This window comes from Oncorhynchus mykiss, chromosome 9 (genome assembly GCF_057628025.1).
Source record: "Oncorhynchus mykiss isolate SJ-2025 chromosome 9, ASM5762802v1, whole genome shotgun sequence".
Taxonomy (NCBI): Eukaryota; Metazoa; Chordata; class Actinopteri; order Salmoniformes; family Salmonidae; genus Oncorhynchus; species Oncorhynchus mykiss.
Window position 1 is genome coordinate 12,592,093 of NC_143030.1, and position 22,138 is coordinate 12,614,230.

The 22,138-nt window shown below is 43.4% G+C and overlaps 1 protein-coding gene across 1 annotated transcript; it reads right to left on the bottom strand.

The window, feature by feature from the left end:
* Positions 1–4,884: 4,884 nt before the first annotated feature.
* On the bottom strand, positions 4,885–7,888 carry LOC110531429 (G protein-coupled receptor 12-like). Its single transcript, XM_021614628.3, has 3 exons — positions 7,180–7,888; positions 6,645–6,931; positions 4,885–6,426 (listed from the first exon to the last, which is right to left on the bottom strand). Exons 1-3 carry the CDS (start codon positions 7,390–7,392, stop codon positions 5,841–5,843), a joined length of 1,086 nt encoding a protein of 361 aa, XP_021470303.3. The 5' UTR covers positions 7,393–7,888; the 3' UTR covers positions 4,885–5,840.
* Between the last annotated feature and the right edge of the window lie 14,250 nt (positions 7,889–22,138).

Below are 22,138 nucleotides of genomic sequence, written 5' to 3' on the forward strand. Positions count from 1 at the left end.
TTCCACCACCGTGGTTGAACGATTCCATCAGAGAGTTTCCACCACCGTGGTTGAACGATTCCATCAGAGAGTTTCCACCACCGTGGTTGAACGATTCCATCAGAGAGTTTCCACCACCGTGGTTGAACGATTCCATCAGAGAGTTCCCACCACCGTGGTTGAACGATTCCATCAGAGAGTTCCCACCACCGTGGTTGAACGATTCCATCAGAGAGTTCCCAGCACCGTGGTTGAACGATTCCATCAGAGAGTTTCCAGCACCGTGGTTGAACGATTCCATCAGAGAGTTCCCACCACCATGGTTGAACGATTCCATCAGAGAGTTCCCACCACCGTGGTTGAACGATTCCATCAGAGTGACCAGGGGTGTATTCATTACTCACAAATATAAACCTAATATAAACCCAATATAAACCTGTTGTCATCTGCTTTGAAGGCTGACACAAGCAGATAATACTTATCTGGATGTTATCATAGATATACATCATATATCATAGATATTCATCATATCTAGATCTATCTAGAATCTAGTTCTATAATCAGTCACATGGTGATCCATAATTATGGTTTATGTAGATTTAGGCTAACATGTTTCTGTTTATTTTTTTATTGTTGAACGTTGTGAGAGCTTGATTTGAAGGGATTCTATCGTTCATTAGTTCCAGTTCCCCCTCTCTCAGTTGTAGCTTTTTGAGACTGACCTGTACACGGTAGTAAGTAACACTGTTGGAGCTATTTTTATCCACTACAAACACACTGAACGTTATTGCAGAGGAGTTAGGTACGATAAGGCCAATGGAAGAGTTACAGAATCTGCATTTTGAAGGAATTGGAGGAATTGGGTTTGCATTCATTGTCTGACTACACTACAGACCCAATAGAACCGTATTCCCTATCTAGTGCATTGCTTTGCAGGGCCCATAGAGCTCACAATTAGTGCACTATATCGGCAACAGGGTGCCATTCGGGGCTCAGCCTAACAGGGAAAGCGTGTGACTGTTTGCTCGTCCATCCCGCTGAATAGAAAACTATAGAAAAGACACCATTTTACAAAGTAGAAAAATTCCATCATCAACACTATGAACAGGTTATTGTCAAGTAAGTTATTGTCCAGTAAGTTTATGTCCAGTAAGTTAACGCCCAGTAAGTTATTGTCCAGTAAGTTATTGTCCAGTAAGTTAATGTCCAGTAAGTTAACGTCCAGTAAGTTATTGTCCAGTAAGTTATTGTCCAGTAAGGTCATGTCCAGTAAGTTAACGTCCAGTAAGTTAATAACGTCCAGTAAGTTAATGTCCAGTAAGTTAATAACGTCCAGTAAGTTATTGTCCAGTAAGTTCATGTCCAGTAAGTTAACGTCCAGTAAGTTAATAACGCCCAGTAAGTTATTGTCCAGTAAGTTAACGTCCAGTAAGTTAATAACGTCCAGTAAGTTAATGTCCAGTAAGTTAATAACGTCCAGTAAGTTATTGTCCAGTAAGTTCATGTCCAGTAAGTTAACGTCCAGTAAGTTAATGCCCAGTAAGTTAACGCCCAGTAAGTTATTGTCCAGTAAGTTAACGTCCAGTAAGTTAACGTCCAGTAAGTTAATAACGGCCAGTAAGTTAATGCCCAGTAAGTTAACGTCCAGTAAGTTCATGTCCAGTAAGTTAACGTCCAGTAAGTTAACGTCCAGTAAGTTAATAACGGCCAGTAAGTTAATGCCCAGTAAGTTAACGCCCAGTAAGTTATTGCCCAGTAAGTTAACGTCCAGTAAGTTAACACCCAGTAAGTTATTGTCCAGTAAGTTAACGTCCAGTAAGTTCATGTCCAGTAAGTTAACGTCCAGTAAGTTAATAACGTCCAGTAAGTTATTGTCCAGTAAGTTCATGTCCAGTAAGTTAACGTCCAGTAAGTTAATAACGGCCAGTAAGTTAACGTCCAGTAAGTTAACGTCCAGTAAGTTCATGCCTAGTCCTGTGCTCCATTTTGAGAGTTGCCTGTTATAGTTTGTTCGTTTTTTTTTTTTACTAATTGTCCATTTAAACACCAAGCCCTATTAGACTGTCCCTTTTTCCCAACACAGCCGACTATCTCCCTGACTGGTACATCACCAGGCACTTATCCCAAGTAGTATTTTACCATTGTTGGTGTGTTGCTGTTGATGTTTATACTAAACAGTGGATACAGTTGCAGAATTGAGAGCAAACAAGCATCATTATGATTATTTTTAAGACAGCACTATAAAATCTCTAGTTTCTGTTCAGTTTGTGGGCTTCATCCTAATAGTCTAATTTTGCATCCTCTCCTCATCTCCTTTCCTTACTAACCACGTATCCAGTCAGTGTCTCTCAACCATCAGAGGTCGTGTAGGAAAGGAGACAAGGAACGGAGACAAGGAAATGGAAGCCGTGCCATTAGGATGAAGAGCTAACCTAAAGTGTGCTCATTGTACCACAAGTAACTCTGTCGTTGGAGCCTTTGTACATCAGTTAACTACAAGCTTCCCTTTCAGGGAGAAACTAACCTCATTATAATCTCTCCGTCTGTGTGTGTGTGTGTGTGTGTGTGTGTGTGTGTGTGTGTGTGTGTGTGTGTGTGTGTGTGTGTGTGTGTGTGTGTGTGTGTGTGTGTGTGTGTGTGCGCGCGTGTGTGTGTGTGTGTGTGGGAGAATGAAACCGTGGGTTGCATTACCCTACTGCGCCTGGTGCCTCATTTCATGCCACCGCTGCTCAGCTCACCTTGCAAAACCTCATTAATCCACCGCACCGTTGATCCGGCTGAGGCTAAGACGCGTCGGCTCCTCTCTTGCAGACGTTCAGAGATACAGAGCCGAGAGGGGGCGTGTGTTGAGACAGACAGCATTGAGAGAGAGGGGAAATGAGGGGTATATCGGCCAATAGAATCATTTAGATAAAACAACATAGAGTGTGGTTTTGTGTTTTACATTCCATCAGGGGCAGACTGGTCCATTTTTAGCCCGTGGGACTGTCTAACTTCGGTTTTTACTAGCAAAATTATCATTATCTGGCTAATATTGTTCAAGTAAATCAATGGACAGGTTTTTTAGAAATGCCAGGGCTGATTTCTGGTCCCAGTCTGGTCCTGCATTCCGTTCTGCTGTGCTGCTGTTGCCTATTGTCCATGCATCGGCAGCTAATCAATACAACCCTATTGGATTTGGATCCATGTTCACTTCACCTGACATGAAGGGTAGTCAATACGCTGTTTACATTGACGGTTTTCAGACGTGGGTTGATCAATCGTTATCATTTAACTTGTCTGCCTAAATCAATCCTTGTAAACCCATGTGTACATAATCAATAGGCCCAGTTGACATTTTATTTCAAGTCCCGTTAATGATATCAAATGATATCGAATTGCGATGTGTAGACCTATTAATTGTTGTGATTGCCTGTCACACAATACTTTCAACCTATGATCATTCTAAAAGGATACTAGTCAGATATGACAGACTCCCTCTGCTGTCACTTGGTTAGAACCCACCGAGTCATTTAGAAACATTAGTTAGAACTAGAATGGTTAGAACCCACCGAGTCATTTAGAACCATTAGTTAGAACTAGAAGGGTTAGAACCCACCGGGTCATTTAGAACCATTAGTTAGAACTAGAATGGTTAGAACCCACCGCGTCATTTAGAACCATTAGTTAGAACTAGAATGGTTAGAACCCTCCGCGTCATTTAGAACCATTAGTTAGAACTAGAATGGTTAGAACCCACCACACCACAAAGTGATTGAACCTCCGCCAAAGGCCCTGCGAACATGAGCCCCGGCTGTGACACACGTTTTGTCACCTCTCGCTCTGTCTGTCTGGAAAGATAAACTCACAGGGCTGTGTTTTCTCCTTCTCTACACACCAGGCCTGTTTTCCAATGAATTATTCAACCGTACAACCAGTGAGAAGTGTTGAAACGACTGTCTGGTTAGCTGGCTCCGGATAGAATTTCCCTTGACCTTAGTCACAGATCGAGAATCAGATTTCACTTCCCAAATTGGTTAAATTAACCAGTAAGGGGGAGAATGCAAAAACTGACCATAGAACAGAATCAAGTAGGGACTACAAGCATCAGCTCGCTGGTGCTGAAATTAGCTTTTGACGCTGTGTTTCGCTGTCCGTGGTGCTGAAACGGTTTTAGCTGCCCAGTGTGTTTCTAGAATTACTAGAACGATGACTTGACTGTAATTGCATTTCTATACCTCATGACTGTAGGCCGGCAACATACACTGCTTAGCAGCTGTAAAAAAATATATAAAAAATTAGGAGGTTTATGGCATTGGTGATAACAGGGAAACCTCTTGTGGGCTTTTCAAAAAATGGTATGTTTCTTCTCCAAGGGTAACAATGAATCAGACTTCATATTGGCTTTGCGTGTCTGTCTGTCTGTCTGTTATGCGTTATACGCTTGTCTTTTATCCAAGAGCTTTAGTCATCATCAGCAACAAGATCATTGTGGCATGATAGTTTCTAAGGTTTTGAATGAAAACCTCAAGGTCGTAGCATTCCCACCTAACACACATCAACATTGTTGGCTAGTTAGCTCATCATAAGCAAGTTAGCTCATCATAAGCAAGTTAGCTCATCATAAGCAAGTTAGCTCATCACTAGCAAGTTAGCTCATCACTAGCAAGTTAGCTCATCATAAGCAAGTTAGCTCATCATAAGCAAGTTAGCTCATCACTAGCAAGTTAGCTCATCACTAGCAAGTTAGCTCATCATAAGCAAGTTAGCTCATCATAAGCAAGTTAGCTCATCACTAGCAAGTTAGCTCATCACTAGCAAGTTAGCTCATCATAAGCAAGTTGGCTCATCATACGCAAGTTGGCTCATGATAAGCAAGTTAGCTCATCATAAGCAAGTTAGCTCATCATAAGCAAGTTGGCTCATCATAAGCAAGTTGGCTCATCATAAGCAAGTTAGCTCATCATAAGCAAGTTAGCTCATCATAAGCAAGTTAGCTCATCATAAGCAAGTTGGCTCATCATAAGCAAGTTGGCTCATCATAAGCAAGTTAGCTCATCATAAGAAAGTTAGCTCATCATAAGCAAGTTAGCTCATCATAAGCAAGTTAGCTCATCATAAGCAAGTTGGCTCATCATAAGCAAGTTAGCTCATCATAAGCAAGTTAGCTCATCATAAGCAAGTTAGCTCATCATTAGCAAGTTAGCTCATCATAAGCAAGTTAGCTCATCAGTAAGCAAGTTAGCTCATCATAAGCAAGTTAGCTCATCATTAGCAAGTTAGCTCATCAGTAAGTTCCGGCTCATCTTCCATCGAGGCCACTCCTTAGGCTGTACTACTCGTGCTCATCCTCTGAACGAGTAGCCTTGTAGAGGCCTATGATCCCCCACTGAAGTGGCATTGCAAAGTATAGCCTAGGCCCAGGGCAAACCATCCCAGGCTTTCTCAGTCCAGTCCATGGCCCCTCATCCTTTGATGAAGGAGAGCCGCATGCGCCCCTGCAACTCTGATCTAGACCCTGGAGAAGGATGGGAAGGGGGTTACATTGCCAGGTCACCACCCCACACCCTCCCTCTTGCCTCTTAGGGTCCCCTTTGACCTCACTGAGTCCTCTCCCTAAAGCTTACCCCCTCACTGGAGATCCTAGGGGGGGTCATCAACATGTCCCTTGATCTCACCACCACATTCTCTTCTGGATGTCCAAGTTTGCTGCAGGCCCTGGGTCACAGAGCTAGGTTGGAAGGCGTACACCCACACCTCCTCCAATACCGACATCATCCTGCCCCCCTTCTATAAACGTCGCTACACCCCCTCCCTAGACATTGCCAGGTCCAGGGCCGGAGGGAGAGGTTGGAGCGGTCGTAACCATGAACAATGCTTCCCTATACATCACTGGATGTCCTGGCTCGAGGTCTCAGACTCAGATTTGACGGGACACACCCACAACACGCCAACCAGAGCCCCTTCTGTATATCCGGGTTCCTGAACGCATATATAATAGGATTTATGACTGAATTACACGCCGCCAGCAGCACCGTAGAGTATGTGTATATGATAGGATAGCTTGAATCTGCCACGATAGAATACATAGCAAACGGCAGCCAACACATGGCGAAGGCGCAGAGAATCACGGAGAGCGTCTGGACTCCTTTGGTCGTGGAAATGGCGAGGAACTGATGCTGGACGGCGATTTGCTGAGCGTGACGGAACGCGATCCGACAGATCTGCAGGTAGAGTTGCATCATCAACGCGAAAACCAGTAGGAAGAAGACAGCGAGGGCGACGGCGTTGGATTTGGTGACGGGTCGACAGACTGAGCACGTTGATTGGTCGTCTAGGCAGTTCCACCCGAGTGCGGGGAGGGCCCCGAGAACCAGACACACCAACCAGATGACCCCTACCACCAGGTATGTGAAGAGGACAGTCCGCTCCGTGTGGTAGGTCAGCGCGTTGTACAGCGACAGGTACCTGTAATGCAATGAACACTTGAAATCCAGTCCGTGTTTTACATTCACATTTACACCTTTAGCACATTCACTGCATTCAACTACACCGCACATCTCTGTCATAGCAAGTAAAACGTTTCTCAACAAAGCAGATATCCGCAAAGTCAGAACATTTGAAACCGTCTGTATCCCTGCAAATCTAATTTTAAGATATAAAGAGAGACATAAATATTACCGTACCTGTCCACGGTGATCGCTAAGATATTCAAGATGGATGCCGAGAATGCCGCAATGAGTATCCCTGTGGCAACCAAGGTCACGACCTCTCCCTCGACAAGATAGGTGAACACGAAGTTCAGGATGAGACCGAGACCCGCCAGGAGGTCGGCGAATGCCAGCGAGCCAATCAGGATGAACATCGGCGCTCTGAGGGTCGGCGTGTAGAAGAGGACGGAGATGACCAGAGCGTTCTCGCAGGCGATGAGTGTACCCGTTACACATAACGCCACATCCCATGGGCTAACATCCTGTTGATGACAATAATCATCCTCATATCCTTATCATGATTATCATCATTATAATGCTAATAACAACAATAACAACCACAATAATAAAATAAAAATCATCATAATCATAACAACAACAACAATAAAAATTATAATTTATATGTTAAGCAATTCTCAAAACACCCAAAGGTCACTGTACTTTTTTTAAAGCAATGAAATCAGCAATCACAACATAAAAGTAAACTATACTTGATGACATCATGTCTAACCTGTTGTGAGGTCAGAGGTCGTAAGTCAAGGTCGGAGGTATAGGTGCGGCCGGGGACGTCGGAGGAGGAGGCGTTAACCCCGGGGAGGTCAGGGTAGGGGTCAGGGTAGGGGTCAAGCCAGGGGTCCAGGGGCGAGGGGTCAAAGGGCGAGGAGGAAGTAGTGTTCTGGGGGATGCCGCCGCTGCTCATAGCTGCAGCTAGGGAGAGGATCATATCTGGATGGAGGGAGGTGAGAGAAGAAGAAGAAGAAGAAGAAGGGGGGGAATAGGCTGTATTGAAATAATAAGGAGGCGGGACACCATAGTGTTAGCTTTAGGAACGTGTTTAGTTAGATCAAACCGGATACAGAATACAGAGCATTATGGGTACTGTAGTATATCATGCTACAGAGGGTGAGGAGAGGGACAGGAGGATATGAGTCCAGGGGGCAGAGATGAGGGGAGAGTTGGGGGAGAGAGGGAGGATGAAGAGGGAAAGGTGAGGAGAGAGAGAGAGAGAGAGAGAGAGAGAGAAAGAGAGGTGTCCATCACAACTCTATCAATCTATCCATATATATACATCTACAGTTGAAGTCGGAAGTTTACATAGACTTAGATTGGAGTCATTTAAACTAATTTTTCAACCACTACAGAAATTTCTTGTTAGCAAACTATAATTTTGGCAAGTTGGTTAGGACATCTACTTTGTGCATGACACAAGTAATTTGTTCAACAGATGTTAACAGACAGATTATTTCACTTATAATTCACTGCACCACAATTCCAGTGGGTCAGAAGTTTACATACACTAAGTTGACTGTGCCTTTAAACAGCTTGGAAAATTCCTGAAAATGATGTCATCGCTATAGAAGCTTCTGATAGGCTAATTGACATCATTTGAGTCAATTGGAGGTGTACCTGTGGATGTATTTCAAGGCCTACCTTCAAACTCAGTGCCTCTTTGCTTGACATCATGAGAAAATCAGAAGAAATCAGCCAAGACCTACACAAGTCTGGTTCATCCTTGGGAGCAATTTTCAAACACCTGAAGGTACCACGTTCATCTGTACAAACAATTGTACACAAGTATAAACACCATGGGACCACACAGCCGTCATACCGCTCAGGAAGGAGACGCGTTCTGTCTACTAGAGATGAACGTACTTTGGTGTGAAAAGTGCAAATCAATCCCAGAACAACAAAGGACCTTGTGAAGATGCTGGAGGAAACAGGTACAAAAGTATCTATATCCACAGTAAACGAGTCCTATATCGACATAACCTGAAAGGCCGCTCAGCAAGGAAGAAGCCACTGTTCCAAAACCGCCATAAATAGCCCAACTTCGGTTTGCAACTGCACATGGGGACAAAGATCGTACTTTTTGGAAAAATGTCCTCTGGTCTGATGAAACAAAAATAGAATTGTTTGGCCATAATGACCATCGTTATGTTTGGAGCAAAGGGGAGGCTTGCAAGCCAAAAAACACCAACCCACCTATGAAGCACGGGGGTGGCAGCATCATGTTGTGGGGGTGCTTTGCTGCAGGAGGGACTGGTGCACTTCACAAAATAGATGGCATTTTGAGGCAGGAAAATTAGGTGGATATATTGAAGCAACATCTCAAGACATCAATCAGGAAGTTATGACCCCAAGCATACTTCCAAAGTTGTGGCAAAATGGCTTAAGGACAACAAAGTCAAATTATTGGAGTGGCCATCACAAAGCACCGACATCAATCCTATATAAAATTTGTGGGCAGAACTGAAAAAGCGTGTGCGAGCAAGCAGGTCTACAAACCTGACTCAGTTACACCGGCTCTGTCAGGAGGAATGGGCCAAAATTCACCCAACTTATTGTGGGAAGCTTGTGGAAGGCTACCCGAAACGTTTGACCCAAGTTAAAAAATGTAAATGCAGTGCTACCAAATACTAATTGAGTGTATTTAAACTTCTGACCCACTGGGAATGTGATGAAATAAATAAAAGCTGAGATAAATCATTCTCTCTACTACTATTCTGACATTTCACATTCTTAAAATAAAGTGTTGATCCTAACTAAGACAGGGAATTGTGAAAAAACTGAGTTTAAATGTATGTAAACTTCCGACTAAAACTGCATCTATTAATTCATCAACCCACTCATTCATCCATCCATCTATCCACCCATCCATCCATCCATCTATCCACCCATCCATCATCCATCCATCCATCCATCCATCTATCCACCCATCCATCCATCCATCTATCCACCCATCCACCCATCCATCTATCCACCCATCCATCTATCCACCCATCCATCTATCCATCAACCCACCTGTCCATCCATCCATCTATCCACCCGTCCATCCATCCATCCATCAACCCACCCATCCATCTATCTATCCACCCATCCATCCGTCCATCCATCCATCCATCTATCCACCCATCCATCCATCATCCATCTATCTATCCACCCATCCATCCATCCATCCGTCCATCCATCCATCCATCCATCCATCCACCCATCTATCCACCCATCTATCCACCCATCCATCAGTGGTGGGAAAAGTTCCCAGTTGCCATACTTTGGTAATAGTAAAGATACCTTAATACAGTGGTCAAACTCATTCCATGGAGGGCCTAGTGGAGGGCCTAGTGTCTGCACGTTTTTGTTTTTTCCTTTCAATTAAGACCTAGACAACCCGGTGACGGGAGTTCCTTACTAATCAGAGACCGTAATTAATCAATCACGTACAAGGGAACCCGTAGGCACTCGGCCCTTCATGGAGGGCCTAGTGGAGGGCCTAGTGGAGTTTGACAAGTGCCTTAATAGAAAATGACTCAAGTAAAAGTGAAAGTCACCCGGTAAAATACTACTTGAGTAAAAGTCTAAAAGTTTCTGGTTTTAAATATACTTAAGTATCAAAAGTAAAAGCAAATGCTATAAATCCTTTGAAATTCCTTATATAGCAAACCAGAAGGCTCACTTTAATTAACAAATAAATAAATATGGATAGCCAGGGAGTGGTTTACCGGGAGGGTTTACCGGGAGGGTTTACCGGGAGGGATACGACCAATGGGTGAGTTTCCCTGTTGGTCCTGTTTTTTTCCCTACATCCATGGGCTTACAGTATCAGCACTAAAGATAACGATTACATCATTAACATAACATTCCTGTCTGAAAAACAATGGCAACACTAGCTATTCCCTCTCAGAATTAGAAAGACCTAATTGGTCCTATCAAAGGTTCCAGCTGTCTTGAAATCCCACTATGAAACCCTATTGATATGGCAACGCTCCTAGAACACACCGGCTCCATCAGGACGCACATAGAATGCAGAACCATTTGTACAAACTGGCTGTTTTTTTAAATCTGCTCCAAACATTAACGGTGTAATCATAACGATACATAAGAAACTCAAAATCACCATCTTGGGTAAAGGCGAAGACCAAGAAGGCATAATCACTTTTCTTAAATGTATCCATAATGGAAAGAAAATTGCCTTTATAAAAATTTTAAAAAAGTTAAAAGTCTATTGATGCACCCATGCGTCAATAAAAGGATCCCCATCCAAATCCGTCAGTTTAAGCTAGAGACAGTGCCTTGCGAAAGTATTCGGCCCCCTTGAACTTTGCGACCTTTTGCCACATTTCAGGCTTCAAACATAAAGATAAATAAAACTGTATTTTTTTTAAAGAATCAACAACAAGTTGGACACAATCATGAAGTGGAACGACATTTATTGGATATTTCAAACTTTTTTAACAAATCAAAAACTGAAAAATTGAGCGTGCAAAATGATTCAGCCCCCTTAAGTTAATACTTTGTAGCGCCACCTTTTGCTGCGATTACAGCTGTAAGTCGCTTGGGGTATGTCTCTATCATTTTTGCACATCGAGAGACTGAAATTTTTTCCCATTCCTCCTTGCAAAACAGCTCGAGCTCAGTGAGGTTGGATGGAGAGCATTTGTGAACAGCAGTTTTCAGTTCTTTCCACAGATTCTCGATTGGATTCAGGTCTGGACTTTGACTTGGCCATTCTAACACCTGGATATGTTTATTTTTGAACCATTCCATTGTAGATTTTGCTTTATGTTTTGGATCATTGTCTTGTTGGAAGACAAATCTCCGTCCCAGTCTCAGGTCTTTTGCAGACTCCATCAGGTTTTCTTCCAGAATGGTCCTGTATTTGGCTCCATCCATCTTCCCATCAATTTTAACCATCTTCCCTGTCCCTGCTGAAGAAAAGCAGGCCCAAACCATGATGCTGCCACCACCATGTTTGACAGTGGGGATGGTGTGTTCAGTTGTGTTGCTTTTACGCCAAACATAACGTTTTGCATTGTTGCCAAAAAGTTCAATTTTGGTTTCATCTGACCAGAGCACCTTCTTCCACATGTTTGGTGTGTCTCCCAGGTGGCTTGTGGCAAACTTTAAACGACACTTTTTATGGATATCTTTAAGAAATGGCTTTCTTCTTGCCACTCTTCCATAAAGGCCAGATTTGTGCAATATACGACTGATTGTTGTCCTATGGACAGAGTCTCCCACCTCAGCTGTAGATCTCTGCAGTTCATCCAGAGTGATCATGGGCCTCTTGGCTGCATCTCTGATCAGTCTTCTCCTTGTATGAGCTGAAAGTTTAGAGGGACGGCCAGGCCTTGGTAGATTTGCAGTGGTCTGATACTCCTTCCATTTCAATATTATCGCTTGCACAGTGCTCCTTGGGATGTTTAAAGCTTGGCAAATCTTTTTGTATCCAAATCCGGCTTTAAACTTCTTCACAACAGTATCTCGGACCTGCCTGGTGTGTTCCTTGTTCTTTATGATGCTCTCTGCGCTTTTAACGGACCTCTGAGACTATCACAGTGCAGGTGCATTTATACGGAGACTTGATTACACACAGGTGGATTGTATTTATCATCATTAGTCATTTAGGTCAACATTGGATCATTCAGAGATCCTCACTGAACTTCTGAAGAGAGTTTGCTGCACTGAAAGTAAAGGGGCTGAATAATTTTGCACGCCCAATTTTTCAGTTTTTGATTTGTTAAAAAAGTTTGAAATATCCAATAAATGTTGTTCCACTTCATGATTGTGTCCCACTTGTTGTTGATTCTTCACAAAAAATACAGTTTTATATCTTTATGTTTGAAGCCTGAAATGTGGCAAAAGGTCGCAAAGTTCAAGGGGGCCGAATACTTTCGCAAGGCACTGTATATCTGTTTTGCATGGGCTGCGTCTAAATCCACCCACATACGCCTATGTCAGCCTTCCACATCTGCGGTGGAAGGTGGCCGAGCTACAGCTGTGTTTGTCAGACCATGAGACATACCCAACATCTGTCTTCTCACGGAAACGTCTGTACTAATCCAAAAGCAAATGAGTACACTTTCTACTCAAACAGTCATGAAACATTATCTCAAATCGATTTTATATTATCTACACCTCTATTTTCTCAAATTAAAAAGATTAACATTTTGACACATGAGCGTGTCCGACCACCATGCCTAATACTGCCAATTACAAATGTCAGAATCTCCTAAAAGAGCCACAAAATGCCGTTTCAATTTTAAATGTAACTAAAATGATTCCTAATGATCAATCAAAATTATATTGATGATCATCTGATTCTATGGGATGCCACCAATGGTTTTATTAAAAATAATGCAATTGCATTTGCATCTGGGTTGAATACATCACAATAAAAGAAGATATCCAAATGGCAAATGTTGTTAACTGCGTTAGTATGTTCTCAAGAAACACATTTTTCAGACCAGGTAGCTATTACTCTTTCCAAGGTCAAGGTATAACATCATTTATTGATAAGACAGGGAGCAGAATTTGCCATCCATCGAGTTAGACTCACTATTACTTCCATGGTAATCGTCCCAGCTGTTTACTGGCCAACAAGCTACACAGTAATCATCAATTAGCTGATAAAGCAACTATTGTATCTGAAACAGGGGAATTACTATCAGAACCCAAATGAATCAATCAAAGACTCGCCCGCTTCTATAAGTAACTGTACACCTCTGATTGTTAATCCACACCAAGCAAGACTAAGTTATTTCTAAAATAATTAAGAACTCCTCTTTTCTCTCAACAAAAGAAGCCGCCTCTCTGGGAGACCAACTCTCTCTCAATGAACTCAAAAGAGCACTGGAAAGCATGAATAAAGGCAAATAATTTGGATGAGACGGTATTCTCCCTGAGGTCTATATAAAATGTTGGAATCAATTAGGTCCAGTATTGGTCTAAATGATTAACACAGCCGTTTACAGAGGTTCATTAGGGAGAGATGTGAATACAGCACATATTGCAGTTTTTTTTAGAAAAGGAGAAGGATGCCACTCTGCATCCCACTGCTGGTTTGCTTCTGAAGCTAAGCAGGGTAGGTCCTGGATGGGAGACCAGATGCTGCTGGAAGTGGTGTTGGAGGGCCAGTAGGATTGGGGACATTGCCCTGTGTAAGGTGCTGTCTTTCAGATGGGATGTTAATAAACGGGTGTCCTGACTCTCCGTGGTCGCTAATGATCCCATGGCACTTATGGTAAGAGTAGGGGTGTTAACCCTGGTGTCCTGGCAAAATGTCCAATCTGCCCCTCATACTGTCACTGTCACCTAATCATCCCCAGCTTACTATTGGCTTGTTCATCCTCTCCCCTGTAACTATTCCCCAGCTTGCTGCTGTAAATGAGAATGTGTTCTCAGTCAACTTACCCGGTTAAATAAAAAGTGTTCTCACTAGTGCATCCTATCTATCTTTGATAAACACAAGTAATAATCTGTTTTCCAAAATATTGTTGTCCGATATTTACTTACCCAAATTGGTCTACACGGACCAAAGTGGGTTAGTTAAAAAAAGTTTATCCTCAACTATTACATATTCAAGTTCAAACCCCCGAGCTGACAAGGTACAAATCTGTCGTTCTGCCCCTGAACAGGCAGTTAACCCACTGTTCCTAGGCCGTCATTGAAAATAAGAATTTGTTCTTAACTGACTTGCCTAGTAAAATAAAGGTAAAAATGTAAAAAAAAAAATATATATATATATCTTAAACGTTTCATCTGTATTATCTCTCGCTGCATAAAAATCTTTGAATGGTCATATCTCTGGTCCCTCTTGGCTCCAATTTCATTAATTTGATTAAAATACTATTTTCCAATACCTCAGCAATAGTTATAACAGGCAATATGTGCTACAATCCATTCAGAATCACTAGACGCAGCAGACAAGGTGATCCGATTTCTCCTCTGCTATTTTTATTTATCTATGGAACCTCCGGCCCAGGCAATTCCTCAATCAAAGGAAGTAAGACCCATTTCCCTCAAATCTACTGATCACTTCGTCTCGTTACACGCAGCCGATATTTTACTAGATAATGCATCTCGATCGCTCCTAAACATATTGAAGTTCATAGATAAAATTCAGCTCCATCTCAAATTATAAAATTAATCTAATGTACTTTAACAGAATTCTCAAATCAATTCAATCTGACCTCAATAGATTGACTAACATCCTCGTTGCTTTAAACAGCAGAATATCTATCAAATATATTGTCACGGCTGAATTTCTGTAGTCTCAATGCTTCCCAAATCAAATCAAATTTGATTTGTCACTTACACATGGTTATCAGATTTTAATTTATTTTAATTTATTTTTTATTTCACCTTTATTTAACCAGGTAAGCTAGTTGAGACCAAGTTCTCATTTACAACTGCGACCTGAACAAGATAAAGCAAAGCAGTGCGATACAAACAACAACACAGAATTACACATGGAATAAACAAAACATACACTCAATAACACAATAGAAAAAAAGGAAAGTTGATATACAGTGTGTGCAAATGACGAGAGGAGGTAAGGCAATAACTAGGCCATAGTAGCAAAGTAATTACAAATCAGCAGATTAACACTGGAGTGAGAGATGATCAGATGATGATGTGCAAGTAGAAATACTGGTGTGCAAAAGAGCAGAAAAGTGAATAAAAACAATATGGGGATGAGGTAGGTAGATTGGATGGGATATTTACAGATGGACTATGTACAGCTGCAGCGATCGGTTAGCTGCTCAGATAGCTGATGTTTAAAGTTGTTCACTGGGCCAGCAGCCTTGCGAGGGTTAACACAATTAAATGTTTTACTCACGTCAGCCACGGAGAAGGAGGGGGGGGTGCGCAGTCCTTGTTAGCAGGCCGAGACGATGGCACTGTATTATCCTCAAAGCGGGCAAAGAAGGCATTTAGTTTGTCTGTAAGCGTGACATTGGTGTCCGTGACATGGCTGGATATCTTTTTGTAGTCCGTGATTTCCTGTAGACCCTGCCACATACATCTCGAGTCTGAGCCATTGAATTGCGACTCAACCTTGTTCCTGTGCTGGCATTTTGCTTGTTTGATAGCCTTGCGGAGGGAATAGCTACACTGTTTATATTCAGACATATTCCCATATTCCCTTTCCATGGTCAAATGCGGTGGATCGCGCTTTCAGTTTTGCGTGAATGCCGCCATCCATCCACGGTTTCTGGTTAGTGCAGGTTTTAACCTCTCTGATCTCCCAAACCCGGATCCGGTATCGTGACTACAGCCTCAAGCTCATTACCATAACACAACGTTAACTATTCATGAAAATCGCAAATGAAATGAAATAAATATGCCATCTCTCAAGCTTAGCCTTTTGTAAACAACACTGTCATCTCAGATTTTCAAAATAGGCTTCTCAACCATAGGAAAACAATCATTTGTGTAAAAGTAGCTAGCTAGCGTAGCATTTAGGATTAGCATTAGCGTTAGCATCCAGCACGCAACATTTCAACAAAAACATAAAATCCTTAAAATAAAATAATTTACCTTTGAAGAACTTTGGATGTTTTCAATGAGGAGACTCTCAGTTAGATAGCAAATGCTCAGTTTTTTCCAAAAAGATTCTTTGTGTATTAGAAATAGCTCCGTTTTGTACATCACATTTGGCTACAAAAAAAACCCGAAAATTCAGTCCTCAAAACGCGAACTTTTTTCCAAATTAACTCCATAATATCGACTGAAAACATGGCAAACGTGGTTTAGAATCAAGCCTCAAGGTGTTTTTCACATATCTCTTCGATGATATATCGTTCGTGGAAGCATGGTTTCTCCTCTCAATCAAATGGAAAAAAACTTGCAGCTGGCTTTGCGCACCAATTTCGACGCAGGACACCAGGCGGACACTTGGAAAATGTAGTCTCTTATGGTCAATCTTCCAATGATATGCCTACAAATGCGTCACAATGCTGCCGACATCTTGGGGAAACGGCAGAAGGTCTAAGCTTATTCCTGTCGCATTCACAGCCATATAAGGAGACATTAGAAAACAGAGCTTCAGAAATTCTGCTCATTTCCTGTTAGACGTTTCATCTTGGTTTCGCCTGTAGAATGAGTTCTGGGGCACTTACAGACAATATCTTTGCAGATTCTGAAACTTCAGAGTGTTTTCTTTCAAAAACTGTCAAGAATATGCATAGTCGAGCATCTTTTCGTGACAAAATATCGCGCTTAAAACGGGAACGTTTTTTATCCAAAAATGAAATAGCGCCCCTAGAGATCCAACAGGTTAATAGTCACAGTGGGTCCAACATTTCCAATGCACTTCTTTATAAACACACTCACCGAGTCAGCGTATAGGTCGATGTTGTTCTCTGAGGCTGGCCGGAACATATTCCAGTCCGAGTGATCAAAACAATCTTGAATGTGTAACCTTTATTTACAATGACGGCCTACTGGGGAACAGTGTGTTAACTGCCTTGATCAGGGGCAGAACGACAGATTTTTTTACCTTGTCAGCTCAGGAATTTGATCCAGCAACCGTTCGGTTACAGGCCCAACGCTCTAACCACTAGGCTGCCTGCCGCCCCAAAATCGTAGCTTCCGATTGGGCAGACCAGCGTTGAATGGTTCTCGTCACTGGTACATCCTGTTTGAGTTTCTGCCTATAAGACAGAAGAAGGAAGATGGTGTCGTGGTTGGATTTGCCGAAGGGAGGGCTTTGTATGCATCGTGGAGTAGCAGTGGTCGAGTAGCGCAATCAATATGCTGGAAGAATTTAGGTAGACTTGTTCTCAAATTTTCTTTGTTAAAATCCCCAGCTACAGTAAATGCAGCCTCACAGGCTGACGACACTGCTCGCGTCGCAAAATAAATCTAGAAATCTATGTTATTCAATATTGCACCCACACTGCTTGCGCGCGCCAACGAGCATCTGCGTTGCCAAGGGCTAAAATAGAAGTCAGTTCTATTTGTGACGCAGATCACGCTGCAAGTCCTGCCTCTCCCATCTCCTCATTGGTTTATATGAGCAGAAACCCACGTGCCATCTCCTCATTGGTTATACCCACGTGAGTGACTGAAAGACGAATGAGGTCAGTGGCGACTAATGCACCTAATTTATGAAAGTTGCCAATCGCAATATAAAGTCAAGAGAAGAAAAAGCCTGGAAGGAGGAGAGATGACTAGAAATTATTTGGTTGACCGTTTAATGTGTGGATGAATTTGTGGAGAAGAGGACCTTGTGCATTTCAGATAAAATAACAACTCAATCGTTATATCCCATGACAAATTAGCTAACAACAGCAAGCTAGCTAAATAGGACAAATTAGCTAGCAAGTGCAAGCTAGCTAGCTAAATTGCCATAAATGTTTAATGCTTTTCGACCTGTCCCCAAATTAATATAATTGGTTCAGAGTTTGTTTTGATATTTTAACCTGCGTGTCGTGATTGGTTTGGTGTGGGGGTACAAAATATAGTTATTCACGGATGCGCACGTTGGCGCACACGAGCAGCCGGTTTGGGTTCCATGTCAGGGTGTGTCAGGGTGTCAGGGTGTATGGTTTCCAGTTTGCATATAGTCCAGTGAAGTTCCTTAATGGCCGTCTTGGTATCTGCTTGAGGGGGGATGTACACAGCTGTGACTATAAATGACGAGAATTCTCTTGGTATGTAAAATTGGCCTGCACTTGATTGTAAGGAATTCTAGATCGGGTGAGCGGAATAACATGAGTTCCTGCATGTTGTTATGATTACACCATGAGTCTGTAACGGGATTCGTCTTCTTCTGACGAGGAGTATGAAGGATCGAACCAATATGCAGCGTGATACGTGTCCATGTTGATATTTATTAACACTGAACACAAAAAAAACTAAATAACAAGGAGAACGAACGAAAATGAAACAGTTCTGTCTGGTGAAGACACAGAGACAGAAAACAACTACCCACCACTAAAATGGGGAAAACAGGCTACCTAAGTATGATTCTCAATCAGAGACAACGAACGACACCTGCCTCTGATTGAGAACCATACTAGGCCAAACACATAAACAGAACATAGAAAAAATAACATAGAAAAAAGAACATAGACTACCTACCCCAACTCACGCCCTGACCAAACTAACACAAAGACATAATATAGGATCTAAGGTCAGAACGTGACAGTACCCCCCCCCCCCCCCCCCAAAGGTGCGGACTCCGGCCGCAAAACCTGAACCTATAGGGGAGGGTCTGGGTGGGCGTCTGTCCGCGGTGGCGGCTCTTGCATGGGACGTGGACCCCACTCCACCATAGTCTCGGCCCACTTAAGTGGCGCCTTGGGAGCGGCAACCCTCACCGCCGACCTCAGACTGGGGACCCTTGCCGCGGGTCCCAAATAGATGGGAGACTCCGGCAGCGCCGGAGTGACGGGCGGCTCTGGCAGCTAAGGACAGACGGGCGGCTCTGGCAGCTCCTGACTGACGGGTGGCTCTGGCAGCTAAGGACAGACGGCTAAGGACTGGTGCGCAGCCTTGGCATCACTCCTCCAGGCTGGATGATCACTTTAGCCGCCTGGACCATCCAGAGTGCAGGCACAGGTTGAACCGGGCTGTGGGTGAGCACTGGAGATATGGTGCATACCACATGCACCTCTCCCTTAGGCTCAATACCCACATTCGCCCGGCACGGGCGGAGCACAGACATAGGACGCACTGCACCTTCCCAGCGCCCCGGAGACACAGCATGCAGCGCCGGCGCAGGATACCCTGGACCGAAACGGCGTACTTCGCATTGCGCATGGTGATCTTAGACTTGTGTACGGCTGCTCAGCCATGGAAACCCATTTCATGAAGCTCCCAACAAACAGTTATTGTGCTGATGTTGCTTCCAGAGGCAGTTTGGAACTCTGTAGTGAGTGTCGCAACCGAGACAGAGGGTTCTGTGAACTTGTGTGGCCTCCCACTTCGCGACTGAGCCGTTGTTGTTCATAAACATTTCCACTTCACCACAACAGCACTTACAGTTGCCCGGGGCAGCTCTAGCAGGGCAGAAATTTGATCAACTGACTTGTTGGAAAGGTGGCATCCCATAACGGTGCCACGTTGAAAGCCACTGAGCTCTTCAGTAAGGCCATTCTGCTGTCAATGTTTGTCTATGGAGATTGCATGGCTGTGTGCTCGATTTTATATACCTGTCAGCAAAGGGTGTGGCTGAAATAGCCAAATCCATTAGTGTACATTACACAACACAAGATGTTGCCTGGTAGTCTAATGCTTCTTGTTAGAAGACACACACACACCAAGCACACACACACACACACACACACACACAACTAGGTATGACTTTTCTCCAAACTGCAATGAATCATCTTGAAATTGCTTTCCTTTTGCTCCTACTGAATGCAATAACCTGACCTTTTGAAGTGGTAGGCTACATAGGGTAACCGACAGCAACATCTAAAACATATCCAAATGAAGGAAAACAAAATCAATGTGTTGTATTCTCACCCGACATATGTGTCCGAAATAGAGTCGTCCTCTTAGGCTTGGAGCCATCACCTTGCAATGAAGGGTTCTATTTTTAGAAAAACGTTAAACATGGGTTTTATATAAAGAACAACACAGAGACTGTGATAGCAGAATATCCCAAATATGAACGCGCGCGTGCAGCAGCGCTTAGAATCCGCGAGATCGTTCTGATTCTAGAGTTGCGCAGACAGAAATCACCGAGCTAATTTTAACTCCGCCAGCGCGCGCCAAACCAGCAAGCTCCATTCACAAATTTCTCGTCTGCCCTCCCTCGGTTCCTCCTTCCCCTCCCTCTCTCCCATGCATACACGCACACGAACGCGCGTACAGGCACACACGCACACGCACACACACATAGGCCACTTAACCGCAATACACGTTCCTTTTGATGGTTTCTATTTATACATCTGTTTTCTATTATTGTGTTTTATTGTCAACAAACGATCTGTTAATAAACACATCAGACGGTTCTGTATAAGTAGGCTAAAGACGTAACAATACCACAGTTTCATTCAACAGCATTGCTTTTTCCCCAGCGCAGTCCGTGACTGTAGAGCAAGCGAGAGCGAGAGAGAGGGGAGATAGAGGAGGGGGGAGATAGAGAGGAGGGGGAGAGAGATGGGGATGGAGAAAGGAGGGAACGAGGGGAGATAGAGGAGGGTGGAGATAGAGAGGAGGGGAGAGAGGAGAGAGAGACGCCATAGAGATAGACAGAGAATAAGAATACAAAAGATAAATAAATTACCAGTTCCTTGTGTCCTTTTAAGTCTTTTGCAACGCTGGGTAAAAATGCTAAATATTTTGTGTATAGTAGTCCTTTAAAAGAGGAGCGTGGTGCGGATCTCTTACGCTATCCCTTCGCTATCCCATTGCTTCAATACTCTGGGCAGTTTCACCGCCTCTGCCGCTTGCCGCTCTCCTCCAGCAAAGCCCATGCACACCGCTCATTGGACGCGCTGCCGACGATTCGATAATTCTCCCCTGGTGACGTCAGAAGCTCACTACAGTCATGCTGTGTCGCTGGGTACTGTGAATCACAGACGGAATATTGATAATGAAATCCGGTTTCTCTCGGTTTCATAAACAATACTACTAGATCGGTAGAACGGAGGACGGGGCCTGGGAAACAGGCAAACGGGTGGGTGTGATTTTGTTGGGATGGGAACGTGCATATCACACTCTCAAATCGGCCTTCCATCTCTGGGTCCTGTACGCACGCACATACACACACACACACACACACATACCCCAAGGTCGACGTGGTGTGTACAGTTTTTGCAGACAGACACACTCTTAGCGAACTGCATGCACTTTATCCTTCTCATCGCAGCGCAGTTGAGATCAAGTGCGGAACCTGGGTCGCAACTCAAGCGACACGGAGACACTCCATTGCGTCCACATCTCGAAACATACTGTATATATAAACTAAGTCCTCCCTCAAAACAACACTCGGAAAAACTCCTATTTATTCTGTCTCATTGAGTACTCTGTGGTTTGTAGCTGTTTGGCGGTTTAACGGCTCTAACTAGCTCACACTGCATCATAAGACACAAACCCCTTTAGCAGCTACCCAACAGCCAACACAAAACCTTTTGACAGGCATATAATCTCAATCTATAGATATCATCTGATGTGGTGTAATCTACTGTGGTGTGTTTTGTGCACTTGTTTAATGTCATGGCAGTGTGTGTGTGTGTGTGTGTGTGTGTGTGTGTGTGCCCAAAGTTTCAGCTCCTCCCCCCTCACTCATTGCATATGGCACGTCATAAAATAGAACCCATCTTCCACACAGCAGGAAGTGAAGTCCACATGTTGCATTAGTTATGTGATCAATGATTGATTAATGGAAGTTAAGAAACTATTTGCGGGGAACTAGTATAATATTAATATGATATAGGGTGGTATAAAGGGTGGCGTATATAGGGTGGTATATATAGGGTGGTATGGTATGTATAGGGTGGCATAGTGTGTTTCATCAAGGCTTGAGATTAGACTAGCACACTCATCTCTATCTCTATCTCTCTCTCTCTCACTCTCTCTCTCTTTCAACACAATTACATCATCACACCTTTCGTGCAGGAAACTCTCCGGCCCACGCGCTCTCTGTGACTCTCCTCTCCTCTCCTCTCCTCTCCTCTCCTCTCCTCTCCTCTCCTCTCCTCGTCTCCCCTCCTCCGCTCCCCTCCTCGTCT

Bases quoted from the DNA above. Each gene is read 5' to 3' on its own strand.
- LOC110531429 (XM_021614628.3), bottom strand. From the start codon at position 7,392: ATGATCCTCTCCCTAGCTGCAGCTATGAGCAGCGGCGGCATCCCCCAG. The intron at 6,932-7,179 runs GTTAGACATGAT...TGTCATCAACAG, and splicing joins GACCTCTGACCTCACAACAG to GATGTTAGCCCATGGGATGT. The intron at 6,427-6,644 runs GTACGGTAATAT...ATTGCATTACAG, and splicing joins TTAGCGATCACCGTGGACAG to GTACCTGTCGCTGTACAACG.